The sequence below is a fragment of the Cetorhinus maximus genome, chromosome 3, assembly GCF_964194155.1.
Source record: "Cetorhinus maximus chromosome 3, sCetMax3.hap1.1, whole genome shotgun sequence".
NCBI classification, from domain to species: domain Eukaryota; kingdom Metazoa; phylum Chordata; class Chondrichthyes; order Lamniformes; family Cetorhinidae; genus Cetorhinus; species Cetorhinus maximus.
This window is the reverse complement of record NC_135881.1, coordinates 150,300,200-150,318,339: the sequence shown is the minus strand read 5'-3', so window position 1 is coordinate 150,318,339 and position 18,140 is coordinate 150,300,200. Positions and strand designations below refer to the sequence as shown.

The 18,140-nt window shown below is 44.2% G+C and overlaps 1 protein-coding gene across 4 annotated transcripts in view; it reads left to right on the top strand.

Annotated features, from left to right (window-relative positions):
• The window catches only part of LOC144678964 (uncharacterized), a 64,446-nt gene extending 53,435 nt beyond the window's left edge, over positions 1 to 11,011 (top strand). For all 4 annotated transcript variants that reach the window (XM_078539102.1, XM_078539101.1, XM_078539100.1 and 1 more), the window contains one exon: positions 10,080 to 11,011. In XM_078539102.1, coding sequence (XP_078395228.1) covers positions 10,080 to 10,393 — 314 coding nt within the window. In that variant the 3' untranslated portion in view covers positions 10,394 to 11,011. The remainder of the gene's footprint in view (positions 1 to 10,079) is intronic.
• The last annotated feature ends 7,129 nt before the right edge of the window (positions 11,012 to 18,140 follow it).

Genomic DNA, 18,140 nt, shown 5'->3' with positions numbered 1-18,140 from the left:
GGTAATGAGATGTATGGAATGAAGGTGGATAAATGAAATTGAAGTGTAGGTCAGCCTTGATTGGATTCATTGGCAGAGCAGGTTTGAAGGGTGAATAACCTACTACAACTACGTCTTTGTATCGATAATTTTTTGGTTATCTTAGACTAGTTTTCCACAACAGCAGTAGTGTTATCCATGCCAAAATAATTATTTGAGCTGCTAGTTGCTTAGTTGAAGTCTGGTTTGAGTGCACTGATATTCCATCAGTTGGTGATAATCCAGCACTGACCTGAATGAAGTGTACCTCAGTGCTAGACATAACTTGGTAACTTGCTTGACAAAGGGAAAATAAGCCATTTTGTTTTCAATTCAGAAAGCTTGGCTTTAGAATGCAATTACATATTCCAAAAGGTTTAGTTTGGCTCATCAGAATCCTTTATTGAAGTAAAAATGCATTGTGCAATACTAATAAAGCAATGTTTTAACACAGAAATTCCACTGTCTGCTATTTAATAGGGATGTTCAGGTTAACACCTCTATGGTGGGCTTCAAATGCTATTATTGCACAATGGGATTTCTGCTCACATACTTTTAGAATGGAAAAGTTAAAGCCAATCTTCATGAAAGAATCAGAACAAAATTGACCTCAGAGGAACCTCAGAAACTCATCTCTGATCATTTTAAAAACCTCCAGCTGAGCAAATGACTACCGCAAGGCATGCCACATCATGCATTGGCTTGATATTTATAATACAAGCTTTTTAATGCATTTTTGTTGATGGCTAACTGTGCACTATTAAATAAACAATTGTATATCAATACATGTATGAAAAGTATATTAAGAAATGTTACGCCTGGATCATAACTTATGGTTAAATTGGAGGTGAAGGAAATTCTGTAGGAAATCTCTGCGTAGATTAGGTATGCATTAATCCACATCTCACTGTATGTTTTTTGATCAATTGATTTCATTTGTACGTCTTCTTCAGACGTTCTCTGAGATTAGGCTGAACAGCTTTGTAGTTATGCCAAAAAAATTCCCAGTATGAAGCACTTATTAATTATTAACACTTTGTCCTTTGGAAGAAACATTTACTTCATTTATTTGTATGTTTATTTAATGTCGAATGTAGGCATGTTTACATGGTGAAACTTCAAAAGCTTGCTACACACTAACTCACTTCAAGTTGACTCTAGTCCAGCAGTTACACTGCACAAAACATCAAAGCGAAGTTGGAGTAAACAGATGAATTTGCGCTTTGATTTACAAAAAAAAAACTGAAACATGTAACACAGTCTGGGAATGTGCCTCTCTCCAATTGATCAGCTTTGTGTATTTAAAAAGCCATGAAACAGTTCTCCCCCTTGATACTAAGAGAGATGCTTCAGACTAATTTATATGAGTGCCTTTAGTGTCAAGAAGTGATTATAAAATGACCTGTGCATATTATACCCACTGCAAAAAAAGATGTTTTAACTGTAAACAATAGATCAAATCAAGATCAACTATTTTTTTTCATGTATTTGGTTTACTTGCTTGGAGCAAATGCAATGAAGTCATATGAAATTGAGCTTTTATGCCATGCACAGCCTAAAGAGATATGGATGCAACAAATATTTGGATATCGTAAATATTGACATCATTGGGCAGATTGTAGTTTTCAGGCATGCATGAAAGAAATATATTGTTCGTATATTTTGTGTTTCAATGTTCTGAACATGCACTGTTATTAACCATTTAATTCAAATACATGTTAAATGTTCAGTGATATACCATATATTTTAATGTTGTGTACTGCATCCTATATAGTGTCCCTATGGTGAACATGTTTTACCTCATTACTGTAAAGCACTAGGGGTTGATTTTGGCTTTTGGGCAGCTGATTGGAGGATAGAGCAGATTAATGCGTGGCTGGAGAGATGGTTCAGGAGGGAGGGCTTTAGATTTCTGGGGCATTGGGGACATTTCTGGGGGAGGTGGGACCTATACAATTTGGATGGGTTACATCTGAACAGAAATGGGACCAACATCCTCGCGGGGAGGTTTGCCAATGCTGTTAGGGCGGATTTAAACTAAATTGGCAGGGTGGTGGGATCCTGAAAAGTAGTTCAGAGGGGAGAGAAGCTGAGATGGAATTAGAAATTAAAACGTTAGTAAGTGGAGTCTGGAAGGCAGAGGAAACATAGGCTAGATAAGAAAGAAGTGAGTTTAGCAAGGCTAAACGGAATATAGCTTAATGCAAGGAGCTTGAGGAATAAGGCAGATGAGCTGAGGGCACAGATAGGCACGTGGGAGTATGATATCATAGCTATGACCGAGGCTTGGCTAAAAGAAGGGCAGGGTTGGCAGCTCAACATTCCTGGTTATAGGGTATTCAGATGAGATAGAGAGGGGGATAGAAGAGGAGGGGGGGGTCGCAATATTGATCAAGGAATTAATTATAGCAACGAGGAGGGATAATATCCTGGAAGGATTATCGAATGAAAAATTATAAAAAACACAAAAGGGGCAAATACGCTGTTGGGTGGGTACTATCGGCCCCCAAACTGTCAGGGAGAGAAAGAGGATCAAATATGTAATCAAATTTCAGAGAAATGTAAGAATAATATGGCAGTAATAGTAGAGGACTTTAACTACCCAAATATTAACTGAGATAGTTTTAGTGTGCAAGGTAGGGAGGGAGCAAAATTCTTAAGTTGCAACCAGGAGAACTTTTTTAGCCAATATGTAGAAAGCCCAACAAGGGAGTGGGCAGTTCTGGACCTAATATTCGGAAATGGGCCTAGGCAGGTGGGAGGCATATCAGCAGGGGAGCATTTTGGAGATAGTGACCATAACTCAGTTGGATTTAGGATAGTTATGGAAAAGAATAAGGTTGGGCTCGGAATAAAAGTTCTAAACTGGAGAAAGGCTAATTTTACTAAGATGAGATACGATTTGACCCAAGTGGACAGAGAGCAGCTACTTGCAGGTAAAACTGTCAGAGCAGTGGGAGGCATTCAAGGAGGAAATTGTGAGAGTACAGGGCAAATATGTTCCCATAAAGACAAAGGTGGGGGAACAAGACTGGAGAACCCTGGATGTCAAGGGGCATAAAGGTTAGGATTAAGAAAAAAAGAGAAGCTTATGGCAGATACTGAGGGCTCAATACGGCAGAGTCCCTAGAGGAGTATAAAAAGTGCAGGGGGAACTTAAAAAGGAAATTAGGAAAGCTAAGAGAGTGCATGAGAAAGCATTGGTGGGTAGAAAACCCAAAATGTTTTTTTAACTATATAAAGACTGAGAATAACTAGGGAAAGAGTAGGGCCTATAAGGGACCATTGAGGTAATCTGCGTGTGGACACGGAAGACATGGGTACAGTCCTCAATGAATACTTTGTGTCGGTCTTCACAATGGAAAAGAATGTGCAGATATAGACATCAGAGTGGAGACTGTGATATATTAGAGGAAATTAACAAAGAGAGAGGAGGTACCAGCGGGTTTAGCGTCCTTTAAAGTGGATAAATCCGCAGACTTGGATGAGATGTATCCCAGGCTGTTGAGGGAGGCAAGGGAAGAGAGATCTTGGGCCCTGACAGTAATTTTCAAATCCTCTCTGGCCACAGCTGAGGTGCCAGTGGGCTGGAGGACTGCTAACATTGTCCCATTATTTAAAAAGGAAGGAAGGGATAGACCAGGAAATTACAGGCCAGTCAGTCTAACCTTGGTGGTAGGGAAATTACTAGAAAGAATTCTGAGGGACAGAATATATCTGCTCTTAGAGCGAAACGGATCAAACAGGGATAGTCAGCATGGATTTGTTAAGGGAAGGTCGTGTTTGACAAATTTGATCAAATTTTTTAAGGAGGTAACCAGGAGTTTTGATGAGGGTAATACATTTTATGTGGTCTACATGGACTTTAACAAGGCTTTTGATAAGGTCCCTCATGGTAGACTGGTCAAGAAAGTAAGAGCCCATGGAATCCCAAGGCAAAGTGGCATGTTGGATCCAAAATTGGCTGAGAGGCAAGAAGCAGGGGGTGATGGTAGAGGGATGTTTCTGTGACTGGAAGTTTGTTTCCAGTGGGGTTCTGCAGGGCTCACTGCTGGGGCCCTTGCTGTTTTTGGTGTGCATAAATGATTTAGACTTAAATGTAGGGGGCATGATCTAGAAGTTCATGGATGACACGAAAATTGGTCGGGTGGTAAGTGTGATACCTGTAAACTGCAGGAGGATATCAATGGACTGGTCAGGCAGGAAGAGCAGTGACAAATGGAATTCAACCCAGAAAAGTGTGAGGTAATGCACTTGGGGAGGGCTAACAAGGCAAGGGATCACACAATGAATGGTAGGACCCTGGGAAGTACTGAAGATCAAAGGGACCCTTGGTGTGCATATCCACAGATCCCTGAAGGTAGCAGGGCAGGTAGATAAGATGGTTAAGAAGGCATATGGGATAGCCTTTATTAGCTGAGGCATAGAATACAAGAGCAGGGAAGTTATCCTGGAACTGTATAAAATGCTGGTCAGGCCACAACTGGAGTATTGCGTGCTGTTCTGGTTATCACATTATAGGAAGGATGTGATTGCACTGGAGAGGGCAATATTCTATGAAACTTCCCTGATTGGAATACAAGTTCACAGAGGCCAACATCACAAACTCTGCAATTGGACTCCTAGCTCTGTCTGTAGGACCCAGATTTACAGAGAAGTAGCCCAGGCAAGTGGTTTAGCCTCCAAAAAGTGAAAGTCACAATGGACATTCATCAGGATAAATGGAGTGGTGTGTTACTTCCCAATTCTTAGGCCCTTAATACCCCATGAACATCAATTTTCCCTAAGTCAAAATCAGTTCCTAAAGTTTTGGATGTTATTTGGTGTTAATGGACCTATTGATGTGATTGTATGAAAATTTGCACAATGACCCAAGGTCTTGGCTGTTTCATTCTTTTTAAATATTAATTTTCACTTTTTTCACTAAACATGATTCTACATATTTGATATGATATATTGGCTGATACTTTTCTCAGAGTTGCTGTTGTTCTGCTGCCATAAATTTTGCTGAAGGTGCAGCATAAACTCCAATTGCACATGCAAACGGACTTTCAGACACACAACAGGGGATTTATCGTGGCGATGCAAGAGCAGCTACAAGGAAAATCCAAGCCATTGCATTTGCTTTCCATGAATTTCCTTCATAGACTGTTTCTGAATAGGCTAACCACATTTCTGTAATCAAATTTAAAACTATATGTTGTAATCCTTTAGCCTCTATTGAGCAGTATGTAGGTGACCTCCGACAATATCCTTGCCAATGTCACTGTCATTCTTTTATTAATGCTTTTCTGCCATTTGAAAACCCCACGCTATTTTAAGAGTAAATAAAACGACTGAGAAATCAACATTTTTTGATGTGAAATTGAGACTCTTGTGTCCAGACATTCATACATGCTTCTTATCTGAACGACAGAGCTGTACATTGGTAAGAACCAAGGCGGAATGACCCCCTCTCCCCAAAGTGTCACTAGAGGTATAGCTGGAGTTTACCCAGATGAAGGCCAATTAGTTATCAGCACAGACTATTGGTAAGCTTGCCACTGGTTGCCCAGTTAGGTCAAATCTATCATTTAGAATATTGCCTTGTTGCTCAGTGTCATCAACATTTTCACATTAAGCAAGCAAAGCAAAAATAATAATGAATTAAGAATAAGAAATGAATTAATAATAAACCATCAGAAATAATAATGAATAAATATGTTTAGTTGTATAACTAATTTTTAAATCAAAATGGGACTCGGTTGATTTTTTTATAACATGAAAACTGGGCCTCAGACGCAAAAACAGTGAGAACTCTTGTATTAGAATGCTGCAGATCTCCCTTGCTTAGGTATGGAATTACCAAGCCACTACGAAAAAATTAACTTGGGGGGGAATCTTCCCAGATTTGCACTAAGTGCGGTAGCAGGTGGGTAAAACAACGTTTTATCCATCGGCCGTGATGGTGGGTTTTCATGCCATATCGTCGCAAATCCGCCACATTAGTTATGTATTCCCGGGAAACACGCCACTTCCATGGTGGGCGGGGTCTCATTCGCCCGCCCGCCATCACCTCGCCGTTGCATCACGCCGGGCGCCATAGTTAAAGTCCAGCCGCACGCACACATCTTGGTGCTTCCAGACCACAACTGCTGCAGGGAAGATGTCCACGAAAGGCAAGAAGACTGCAGCCGCCAGGTTTAGCGACGTGTTTGTGGAACACATTTTGGATGCTGTGGAAGCCTGCCGCGATGTCCTCTTCTCCTGCTCTGGCTGCAGGATAAGCAGTGGCATTACCAAACAGGCTTGGGAGGCTGTGACAGCGGTGGTCAGCGCCAATACCCTGCTAAAGAGGACAGCCACCCAGTGCTTTTTTAAAATTCATTCACGGGATGAGGGCCTCGCTGGCTGGGCCAGCATTTTATTGCCCAACACTAGATGCCCTTGAGAAGGAGGTGGTGAGCTGCCTTCTTGAACCACTGCAGTCCATGTGGTGTATTTACACACAGGACTGTTAGGAAGGGAGTTCCAGGATTTTGACCCAGCGACAGTGAAGGAACAGCGAGATATTTCCAAGTCAGGATGGTGAGTGACTTGGAGGGGAACTTCCAGGTGGTGGTGTTCCCACCTATCTGCGACCTTGTCCTTCTAGGTGGAAGTGGTCGTGGGTTTGGAAGGTGCTGTCTAAGGAGCCTTGGTGAATTCCTGCAGTGCATCTTGTAGATGGTACACACATCTGCCACTGTGCGTCGGTGGTGGAGCTAGTGATTGTTTGTGGATGTGGTGCCAATCAAGCGGGCTGCTTTGTCCTAGATGGTGTCCAGCTCTGACTCATCCAGGCAAGTGGGGAGTATTCCATCACATTCCTGACTTGTGCCTTGTATATGGTGGATAGGCTTTGGGGAGTCAGGAGGCGAGTTACTCGTTGCACGATTCCTAGCATTTGACCTGCTCTTGTAGCCACAGATTTTATATGGCTAGTCCAGTTCAGTTTCTGGTCAATGGTAACCCCCAGGATGTTGATCGTAGGGATTCAGTGATGGTAATGCCATTGAACATCAAGGGGCGATGGTTGGATTCTCTCTTGTTGGAGATGGTCATTGCCTGGCACTTGTGTGGTGTGAATGTTACTTGCCACTTGTCAGCCCAAGCCTGGATATTGCCCAGGTCTTGTTGCATTTGCACATGGGCTGCTTCAGTATCTGAGGAGTTGCAAATGGTGCTGAACATTGTGCAATCATCAGTGAACATCCCCACTTCTGACCCTATAATGGAAGGAAGGTCATTTATGAAGCAGCTGAAGATGGTTGGGCCTAGGACACTACCCTGAGGTACTCCTGGAGTGATATCCTGGAGCTGAGATGACTGACCTCCAACAGCCGCAACCATCTTTCTTTGCGTTAGGTATGACTCCAACCAGCAGAGAGTTTTCCCCCTGATTCCCATTGACTCCAGTTTTGCTGGGGCTCCTTGATGCCACACTCAGTTAAATGCTGTCTTGATGTCAAGGGCAGTTGCTCTCACCTCACCTCGGGAGTTCATTACTTATGTCCATGTTTGAACCAAGGCTGTAATGAGGTCAGGAGCTGAGTGGCCCTGGCAGAGCCCAAACTGGGTGTCAGTGAGCAGGTTATTGCTAAGCAAGCGCCACTTGATAGCACAGTTGATGACCCCTTCCATTACGTTACTGATGATGGAGAGTAGACTGAATGGGTGGTAATTGACCGGGTTGGATTTGTCCTGCTTTTTATGTACAGGACATACCTGGGTAATTTTCCTCATAGCCGGGTAGATGCCAATGTTGTAGTTGTACTGGAACAGCTTAGCTAGGGGCACAGCAAGTTCTGGAGCATTGTCTTCAGTACTTTTGCCGGAATGTTTTCAGGGCTCATAGCCTTTGCAGAATCCAGTTCTTTCAGCCGTTTCTTGATATCACATGGAGTGAATTGAATTGGCTGAAGACTGGCACTTGTGATGCTGGGGATCTCCGGAGGAGGCCAAGATGGGTCATCCACTCAGCACTCCTGGCTGAAGATTGTAGCCTTATCTTCAGCACTGCTGTGCTGGGCTTCTCCATCATTGAGTATGGGGATATTTGTGGAGCCACCTCCTCCAGTGAGTTATTTAATTGTCCACCACCATTCACGACTGGATGTGGCAGGACTGCAGAGCTTAGGCCTGACCCGTTGGTTGTGGGATCGCTTATCTCTGTCTATCATTTGCTGCTTATGCTGTTTGGCATGCAAGTCATCTTGTTTTATAGCTTCACCAGGTTGGCACCTCATTTTTAGATATCCCTGCTGCTGCTCCTGACATGCCCTCCTGCACTCTTCATTGAACCAGGGTTGATCCCTTGGCTTGATGGTAATGGAAGAGTGGGGGATATGCCAGCCCATGAGGTTACGGATTGTGTTCGAGTGCAATTCTGCTGCTGATGGCCCACAGCGCCTCATGGATGTCCAGCCTTGAGTTCCTAGATCTGTTCGAAATCTATCTCATTTAGCACAATAGTAGTGCCACACAACACGATGGAGAGTATCCTCAATGTGAAGGCGGCAGTTCGTCTCCACAATGACTGTGCGGTGGTCACTCCTACCGATACTGTTATGGACAGATGCATCTGTGGCAGGCAGGTTGGTGTGGATGAGGTCAAGTATGTTTTTCCCTCTTGTTGATTCCCTCACCCCCTGCCACAGACCCAGTCTAGCAGCTATGTCATTTAGGACTTGGTCAGTAATGTTTCTACCGAGCCACGCTTGCTGATGAACATTGAAGTCCCTCACCCAGAGAACATTCTGTGCCCTTGCCACCCTCAGTGCTTCCTCCAAGTGATGTTCAACATGGAGGAGCACTGATTCATCAGCTGAGGGAGGGCAGTACATGGTAATCAGCAGGAGGCTTCCTTGCCCATGTTTGGCCTGATGCCATGAGACTTCATGGAGTCTGGAGTTGATGCTGAGGACTCCCAGGGCAACTCCCTCCCGACTGTATCCCACTGTGCCGCCATCTCTGCCCTGCCAGTGGGACAGGACATACCCAGGGATGGTGATGGTAGAATCTGGGACATTATCTGTAAGGTATGATTCCATGAGGATGACTATGTCAGGCTTGACTAGTCTGTGAGACTGCTCTCCCAATTTTGGCACTAGCCCCCAGATGTTAGTAAGGAAGACTTACAGGGTCGACAGGGCTATGATTGCCATTGTCGTTTCTGGTGCCTAGGTTGATACCAGGTGGTCCATTCTTTTTTTGGTGTCTTTGTAGCAGTTTATTACAACTGAGTGGCTTGCTAGGCCATTTAAGAGTCAACCACATCACTGTGGGTCTGGAGTCACATATAGGCCAGACAAGGATGATAGATTTCCTCCCCTAAAGGGCATTAGTGAACCAGGTGGGTTTTTACAACAATCAACAATTTTCATGGTCATCATTAGACTTTTAATTCCAGGTTTTTATAGAATTCAAATTCCACCATCTGCTGTGGCAGGATTTGAACCCAAGTTCCCAGAGCATTACCCAGGGTCTCTGGATTACTAGTCCAGTGACAATACTATTACACTGTCGCCTACCCCGATGAATGGTTTCCTCCGTTCCGCCTGGATAAGTAACTCCTCTCAACACTCCCAGCTCACACACTCACAAACCCATCACACATCCACAGGGATCTCACACCTCAAGGGGCAACACCACTAACTCTCACACACACCCTCACATCTCCGTCAGGCTCATATCCTCTCGAGCTCACATCCTCATTCCTGTCCATGGCTCCGCTCACCACACAAACATTCCACGCGATGCCATATGTCCTGCTCACACTCTCTCCATCAGTTTTCATGCAGGAGAAGCTGGGTCACAGCAGCAGGGAGAGGTCCCAGTCCAAGGGTGAGGTGGCCCACATTAGGCCCTTCACTCATTTTGAGGAGTGTGCCATCGCGCTGACTGGTGAGGATGTGGACACAACCTGTGGCGATGGTGATGTCAGCGGCAAACACCCACTTGAGGATCCATTACCACACCATCCCTCTCTCCTGCTTTTGACTCTGCTGCCATGCATTAATTATCTCTACTTTGGTTCACAGTGAGTTCTGCCAACCGACCGACGCTCTCATCTAGCCATTGCCTCAGCTCCATCCACATCCTCATCTGTAGCCAAGAGGACTCCACCTCCTGTGAAGAGGTGGAAATAAGCAACCCCGAAGACCCATCACTGCAGATGGAGCAGAAGCCTACGAGTAATTCTGGAGGGAAAAATGTGTGTGTCAGGGCCTTTCGGAGCCTTGTGCAAGCACTCTCCCATGCACGTGGATCCTTCACGTTTCATACTCATCTCAATGTCCAGAGTATTTTGAATGCTGCCTGCTGGGGTTCACTTTCAGTTGTCCATCAGAGCTGAGCTGCATCTCCACCCACCCACTGATCACATCCCCATGCAGCACATGATCTCGCCCAACACAACTCTCGATTCACTTTTGATTTGGGCAGCATGGTGCTAATTCGGTTTTACTTTCGCTCCCCCATCCTTTATCCTCCCCGAGTCACCCATTTCCTCTCTCCCATCACAGTTGACCCACACATCATCACATTCCACCTCCCCTCCATGACCAGCCAGCCACAACCCTTTTCCTTTGGGGATGTCCAGGTGAACATGCACGTTCCTTTCCTTCACGGAAATCCCACTCCTGTCCACATTCACCTCCCTGGCCTCCTCCTTCTTACACTTAGGGCCTGTGTCTGTCTCCGAGTCCCCATGAATCCCCCTCACTGTCCCTTCTATTGCTACCGTCGAGCCCTCACCCTCCCACCCAGCACCTCTCTCTGCCTTCAGTTATTCTCACCATTCCCCCATACCACGCCCACCCTCACTTTGCTCCTCAAGAGGCAGACATGAACCCATCAGAACCCTCCTGTGCACGTTCACCTGCACATCCCCCCCTCCCCTTCCCCACTTCGCACCTCCTCTACCCTTTGTACCCATTTCCGTCAGAACCGCTTCCCACCCCCCCCAAGTCCTTCCGACTCCTCACCTAGACTCCCTACCACTTAGTATCTCCCCTTTCCTGACTCCTTCCTCCAGCCCCTTATCTCTTGCACGCCCCTTAGTCCTTCCCCCCTCCCAACTCCTTCCTCCAGCCCCACCTCTTCCTCCAGCCTCACTTTTTCTTCCAGCCTTACTCATACCCCCTTCCTGACTCCTTCCTCCATTCCTACTCCTTCCTTCACCCTTACTCCCTCCCCTCTCCTTGCCCCTTCCTCCCCCTGGACACCCTCTGCACTCCACACCCCTTCCTCCACCCTTACTCCCTCCCCTCTCTGCACTCCTCCCTCTCTCTGGACACCCCCCTCTCCGCACTCTTTCCCTTGCACCCTCCACCCCCCTTACACCTACCTCCCCAGTTGCTGTCTTCTTCCCCATTACCCCGTCTTCCCGTGTTTTCCCACCCCCTTCCAACCTCACCCCGTCCTGACACCTTCATTCCCCTCCTCCCAACCTCACCTCATCCTGACACCTTCATTCCCCTCCTCCCAACCTCACCTCATCCTGACACCTTCATTCCCCTCCTCCCAACCTCACCCCATTCTGACACCTTCATTCCACACCTCCCAACGTCAACCCCCCGACACCTCTTCCTCCCCCAGCCAATCCTAGACCTTCCTCTCCCACTCCCTTGACCATCACCCATTGTGAGCATCAATGGTGATTATCCAACTGTCGTGAGCTGTTTTGCAGCAGAGCCATGTCCATGAGAATCCACCCAGTATGCCATGGACACTCCTCCAATGTGCTGTTGGTGTTGGGCTCCAGCATCTCCTGCTCCTCGGATGTCCGCGATATGAGCAAAGCCCTGGTGATAAATCCCGACTTCTGCACGTCAAAGTTGTCAAGACGTGTTCTACACTAGTGTGTTTTCCAGCCAACGTGGGTGGACGATCTGGTGGGGGGGAGCGATTCTGGTGGGCAGGCCTAATAATGATATGCTGATGTGCTGCAATGAGGTTCCCAACATCCGATGGCGGAGAACGTGGCCCGCCATTGGCGGGCTAAGCGGACAATCACCAACTGGTTTCACACCATCGTGAAACCGATCGCACCATATTGTCTGCTCGCGCCACCGAAAATGCCGGAGACAGGCGGGCACAAAAAATCCCGGCCTAGGTTTCAATTCCCAATTGTCAGGCACACCTCTTTGAAGCAAATTTGAATTCAATTCCTCCACTACCCAAGGAGAATGGTCATAATAGTCATAAGGGCAGTGGCAGTTTGAACTTAAGGTGAATTACAGGTCAGACAATTTCCTCCTATTGGCACAGTGAGCACCGCCACTTATTGTAAGTGTGAGTGCTTTGCTATTGCAGTCAAGTGCAACATGGGCACATCAGTCAGTGGATCCACCTCTTGAATGTGCAAGCCTGTTGAATAATGAATTACCATAAGCTGAAGTATAATAGGATAATATTCTGACTTTGTGGTGCTAACAGGGACCATCACCTGCCAGCAGTGCATTTTAGACTTGCTCTCGCACAATTTTTTGACCTTTACTTTAAAAGGGTAGAAGACTTTAGCAGCATATGCCCATACGTCAACATGCATTTCCAGCAGGCTAAACTCCCTCGCCATCAGCAAGTCATCAGAAAATCACTCCATGTATTCTACATAAATATTGCAATTCCATAACATTAGTTGCACCTAGTGATTTTGTATTATTGTAGGTAATGATTTGCTATGATGTCTGTTGTTTCCTTGCTTCAAGTTAATTGGAAACCTGCAAGGCTGCAGGAACAAACATTTGCAACACTTATACATTGGTTGAAATACCTACAGGAAATGGCTTTTAATGTTTATCTATTAAGGAGCCAATCTCTTTCTGATCCAAGCATCTTTTCAAAGTTTATACCAAAGGTACAATCTCTGTTTTGGTGATTTGACCCATGGCTAATTGATTGCAGGGAGATGGAGAGTGACAGGAGAGAGATAAAACCAGCACCAGGAGAAAGGACAGAGCTGAGAAATAGTGAGTCATTGAACCAGAACCAGCAAGATCAAGCTCAACATGAAAGATTTATTTATGCTGCATTCACATAGCATAATTACGTCTAATCGAGTTTAGTTGATTAAGATAGTGCATAAAGGACCAGATTTTAATCAAGGAAATGGGCATCGGGAGTCGGAAATTTCCCCAACACTGCGATTCTGCATCTGTCCTGGAGGAGCCTGCCCCATTTTCATGTCAGGGAGGGGGTCATGGGCTTGAGACAGGCTCCCCTCCTCTGGTGGCTGTCCCGGGGCAGTAAAAGAGGTGAATGGATGGAAAGGCTGGCAGGTTGGAAGGCTCACCTCAATTTACTGAGACATTTGCCCAGTTGTAATTGTCCACATAGAAACATAGGCATTGAGAAACCTCTCCAAAGAAAGATCAGGTTGTTACAAGATAACTATCAACAAAATCAATGGAGTCCCATTTTGACTTGGGTCTAGGGTCCTTTTATGGGGTTCTGTGCACCATATCTCTGAGCAAAATGGGCCCAATTTGAGCAAAATTGCAGGGGGTTTGAAATGCACATTCTCGCAATGTAACTGGCAAGGGCGAGAGTGCTACATGTGGAATCACTACCTACTCTCTTATCCCATGCTTGCAAAAATTATTGGAAACAGGAATGGGATGGGTTCGCCCCTGGAATCGGGTCCCACCTGCCATTTTTAAAGCTTTTATGCCTCTGTCCCAACTTGGATGGAGGCAGGAAAATCTGGGCCAAGAATAGCTCTTTGGACAAAGTATCAGAGGGCCCTCAGTACAAGTGGAGGCACACACTACCAAAACCTGTACCTTCAGGCAAGAAGGGAGAGAAGTTTGTGGGAAAATGTATAATGACTGAGAATTTGAAAAGTCAGATTAGCAGTGGCCTACAGTCACACTCACCCAGCATTCCATGGAGAACAGCAATTGCACGTAGCTGGTTGGTTATGCTCAACACTGAACCAAACAATGACTGGTAAGCATCACCTGGAGGTAAAGATACCCACAGCCCTGTTATTTTGTTAGCTGCAGGCATTGATAGCTAATAAAGTATGCACTCTTTAACAAAAGCAAATTGAGCAATAATTATTGGTTTCTCTGGGTGCAATGTGAGGAAATTTTGGTTTTTTGATCTGGAGATGATGGATATGAGGATGAAGATGATAATATGAAATTTACAAGAGTGGTTGTTGAATGTCTTAGATGAACAACGTTAAGTATGTTGGAATGATCCGCCTCAAATTATAGTTGGGTAAGATATCAGGAATGTTGGCTGCTGTACTAGGGAAAAGGGCATCCATTATCACCATTATTTCAGGGAAATACTGTCTTGGCTCAAAAAGTACACTGTCGCAGATAGACTGACAACTTATTTACAGCCTCATCTGCTTCACAGTAGGCTGGAAGTAGACCAGAAAGTATGAAATGAATTTAGTCACTCAATCAGCCACCTCAGCATCCACAACAAAATGGAATACCCGCTGAGCTAAGTACAGATCACAATGGAAACCTAGGAGCTTATTCCATCAGAATTGCACAATTTTATGTGCTACTAGCAGAAGAGATTAAACAACAAAAAACAACACTTGTACTTTCTAGACTTGATGTTTTTATTTCACTAACAACTATGGGAAAAATAGTCTGGCCTAGACATCTGCTGTATCTAAGATAATGTCCAGACTTTAAAACACTGTTACACAACAGAATTATAACAACACTATATGTAAAAATAAAAGTCATGTCCACAGAATGATTTCACAGAATAGAATGTGGACTGTGGATAGGTTTGTTGCTAAAGTGATGTTACTCATATTGATCTGTACTTCTCCAGTGGTCACCACCATGGTAAGGGCAAAACCAGTCAAGGTTTGTGGTTACCTGGCTAGCCGTGTTCTTATGCATTCGCACTGCGCATAGTCAGTGAGAGCGAGAGAAAATAATTGCTCAGGCTGATTAATAAAAATATTTCTTTCCCTTTTATTCCACCCGGCAGTGACTGTTAAAGTCTGACAAGGAAGCAATGAGACTCCTGTCAGATACTGTACAATGGTTATACCACAAAGGAAACAGTGCAGAGGAATCTGGATAAACATGTGCCTGGTCCAGACATGAGAAACTCATTGGGCAGAATTTTCCCCCTGTCGGGGAGGAAGTTCAGGAGTGGGTGCGTGCAGGTGCGCCTCCGATCCGCGCCCCCGATTGGGGGCACGCTGCCATTTCACGTTGGCGGGCCAGTTAAGGCCCGCCCAGCGTGACGTCCGCCAGGAAGCGCTATGCGCTCCCTGTGCGGGCAATGGGGAGGGAGGAATTCCCTAAGCCGAGAGGCTAAGTGCTATCTCAGGGAGATCAGCGCCAAATTCAAAACTGTTAAATATAAAAAAATTAAATTTCCCTGACATGACCCCACTCATGTGACACTGTCACATGAGTTGGGACATGTCCATCACTTTTAATTAAACTTTTAAAAAAACTACATGAAACCTCATCCCACCCGTGGATGAGGTTTCATGCTTTTTCTGAAGCCTGCTAGGGCTCCCGGCCTGCGCGCCAACCTTAAGTTGGAAGGGCAGGTCCTTTAACTAGTACAATTACTTTTTAAATGGCCTCAATCGGCTGTTTACAGGTCGGCGGGTACACAGCTGATTCGGCTGCACCCCTGCCGACCTGAAAATTGAAATGACGCGGGGTGACATTGGGAGTTCCGCCCGACGTCATCCCGCATCATTTTATGCGTCGGCGAGCGGGTCCCACCTCCGCACGCCGACCGGGAAATCCTGCCCATGATATAAAATCTTGATGCAAACACAAAATGTTTTGGAAACATTTTCTTTTAATTTTCAGTATGCAATAAATTATTTTATGATTTTATCACTAACACATAGTTGACATTCCATTCAATGTGTTGCCCCTGGCCTCCACCTAGTTCACAAAACTGTTTTCTTTTGATTGTTTTTTCTTCAACTTAATTTTAATATTTGTACAGCACTGGGAAATAAGTTTATGGTAGATCTGTATTGACACATGGAGTTGAAAAACATGAGCACTTTAAGAAAGAAACAGCATAACATTTGATGACAGGCATAAAATTGAAAAAACAGTGTTATTCATTGCACAACCTGGGGACCCTTGCAGCTGAACTCCCATTTACATGTGGCCCTCAGCACATCTGCAAGTGCCTTTAGGCCTATTTTCACAAATGTCCATCTGTGGGATGGTGCCCATCATGTATTTTGTGCTGGTTGCTCTTCTTTTCTTGCATCCTAGAAATGAAGGCAAAGAACAAGTGTTTTCATACACCAAATTAACATAGAAAGCAGAGTTTTCCATTTGGCAACTGCCAACAGCGATGATAACTTTGGAATGAAGAATTCACTGAGCCGATTTTGATATTTGTTGTAAAATTGGAGGTTGGCAAATGGTCTGCGCCCATGACTCACAACTGACCACTGTAGAATCCTGTGCAGGGCAGATTGACTCCTAATTTACATGAGTAAAGGCCCCAGTCCTAGACAGTACAGTATATGTTTCTGAAACTATTTGGTGCATGAGCAACCTGCATGTTATACCTGCGAGTTAGTCATTCGGAGTTATAATGGAGATTTTCACCACATGAAGTATCTCTGGATCTGCCTTATAAGATGTACATTAGCTTTAGGCACAATGGCAATTATGGTCCTTCTATTAAGAACAACATTTGAACAATTGCCTTTTAAGTTTTGTTAATGATTGCACAATGCAGAATTGGCTGTAAAGATTTGGACAAGTTACAAAAAAGTATATACATGCTGACAGGTTTCAGACTCTTTGAGACATAATTTTTTTCCCACAAGTTTATCTTGGAGCAAGCCTCCAAAAGACAGTTACTTAGCTGCCTCTTTTCTATGCTGTTTTCATACCATTTCCTGACAGAAGGAGAGCCAAGTGTATTATATTTTAAAAATACAGTTTTGACTAACCTGGATCTGTGGACTCAGTTCTTTCTTTATGATGGTTCGGTACTTCATCCTTTCATCCTCCTTACAGATTAACGTTTCCTAATTTATTACATTCATATGTCTAAGCTCTTGCATCTCAGTGGGAAGCAGTAAAAATGAAAGTAGCATACCGAGGCTACAGACAAGGCTGTACACTACCTTCACCTTGAAGTAATAAGCAAACCCCAGCAATTCTCTTTGAGGAGGATGCTCTCATTTAAAAGACCAATGGGTTTTCAATTTGTAGAAATATAAACACCTACTAAAGTTTTGTTTAAAAAAAAGATTGATTTATTGCAGTGAATAGACTAAAATTGTTATTAAAAACAGTATTTGAGTTTTTACATGCATAGGATATGTGGCACAGAAACAGGCCATTCGGCCCAAACAGTCCATGCTGGCATTTATGCTTCAGTCAAACATGCTCTTGCAGTTTTCAACACTCGTGATATTAAATTTGCGTCTCATGGTTACATGACTGTATAAAGTTGGCTTCAACCTGTCAGAGAAGCATTTTGAACTTCCAATTAATCCCTTTGGTTAGATTCTTATGTTGCACTGCTTTTGTACCTTCAAAAATTCCTTCTATGGCTGATCAAGTAGATTCAAAAGCCTTGCAGCATGATACACAAGTAAACTTTCATGGCACCTGCTTCACCACAAGGTGTCTAACAAGCTGTACCATTGATAAGATGGGTTTCTAGAGGTGGCACAATCAAAATGTGAGTACTTTTTAAATGGGTTATCATGCTACATTTTAGTTCAGAAATCCAATTGCATTAAATTTAGTAATAAAAATATCGGAAATATGTACAATAAAGTGCATTTTAATTTTGAGTTTTAGTCTATCTTAAAAATTGGAAACAAATTATATGTATTTTTCTGTCCTCAATGTAATAGTCTACTTTAAACAATTATATGAAATTCTGTTTTTGGCATTATTTACAATTTTTTGGTCTTATATTAGGTATGTTATCATAGAATAACTTGCATTTACATAGTAGATCCCAAATCATTTTACAGCCAATGAAGTACTTTTGAAGTTTAGTCACTGTTGTAATGTAGGAAATGCAGCAACTAATTTGTATATAGCGAGCTCCCAAAAACAGCAATCTGTTAATCAACAGACAATCTGTTCTTGTGACGTTGGTTG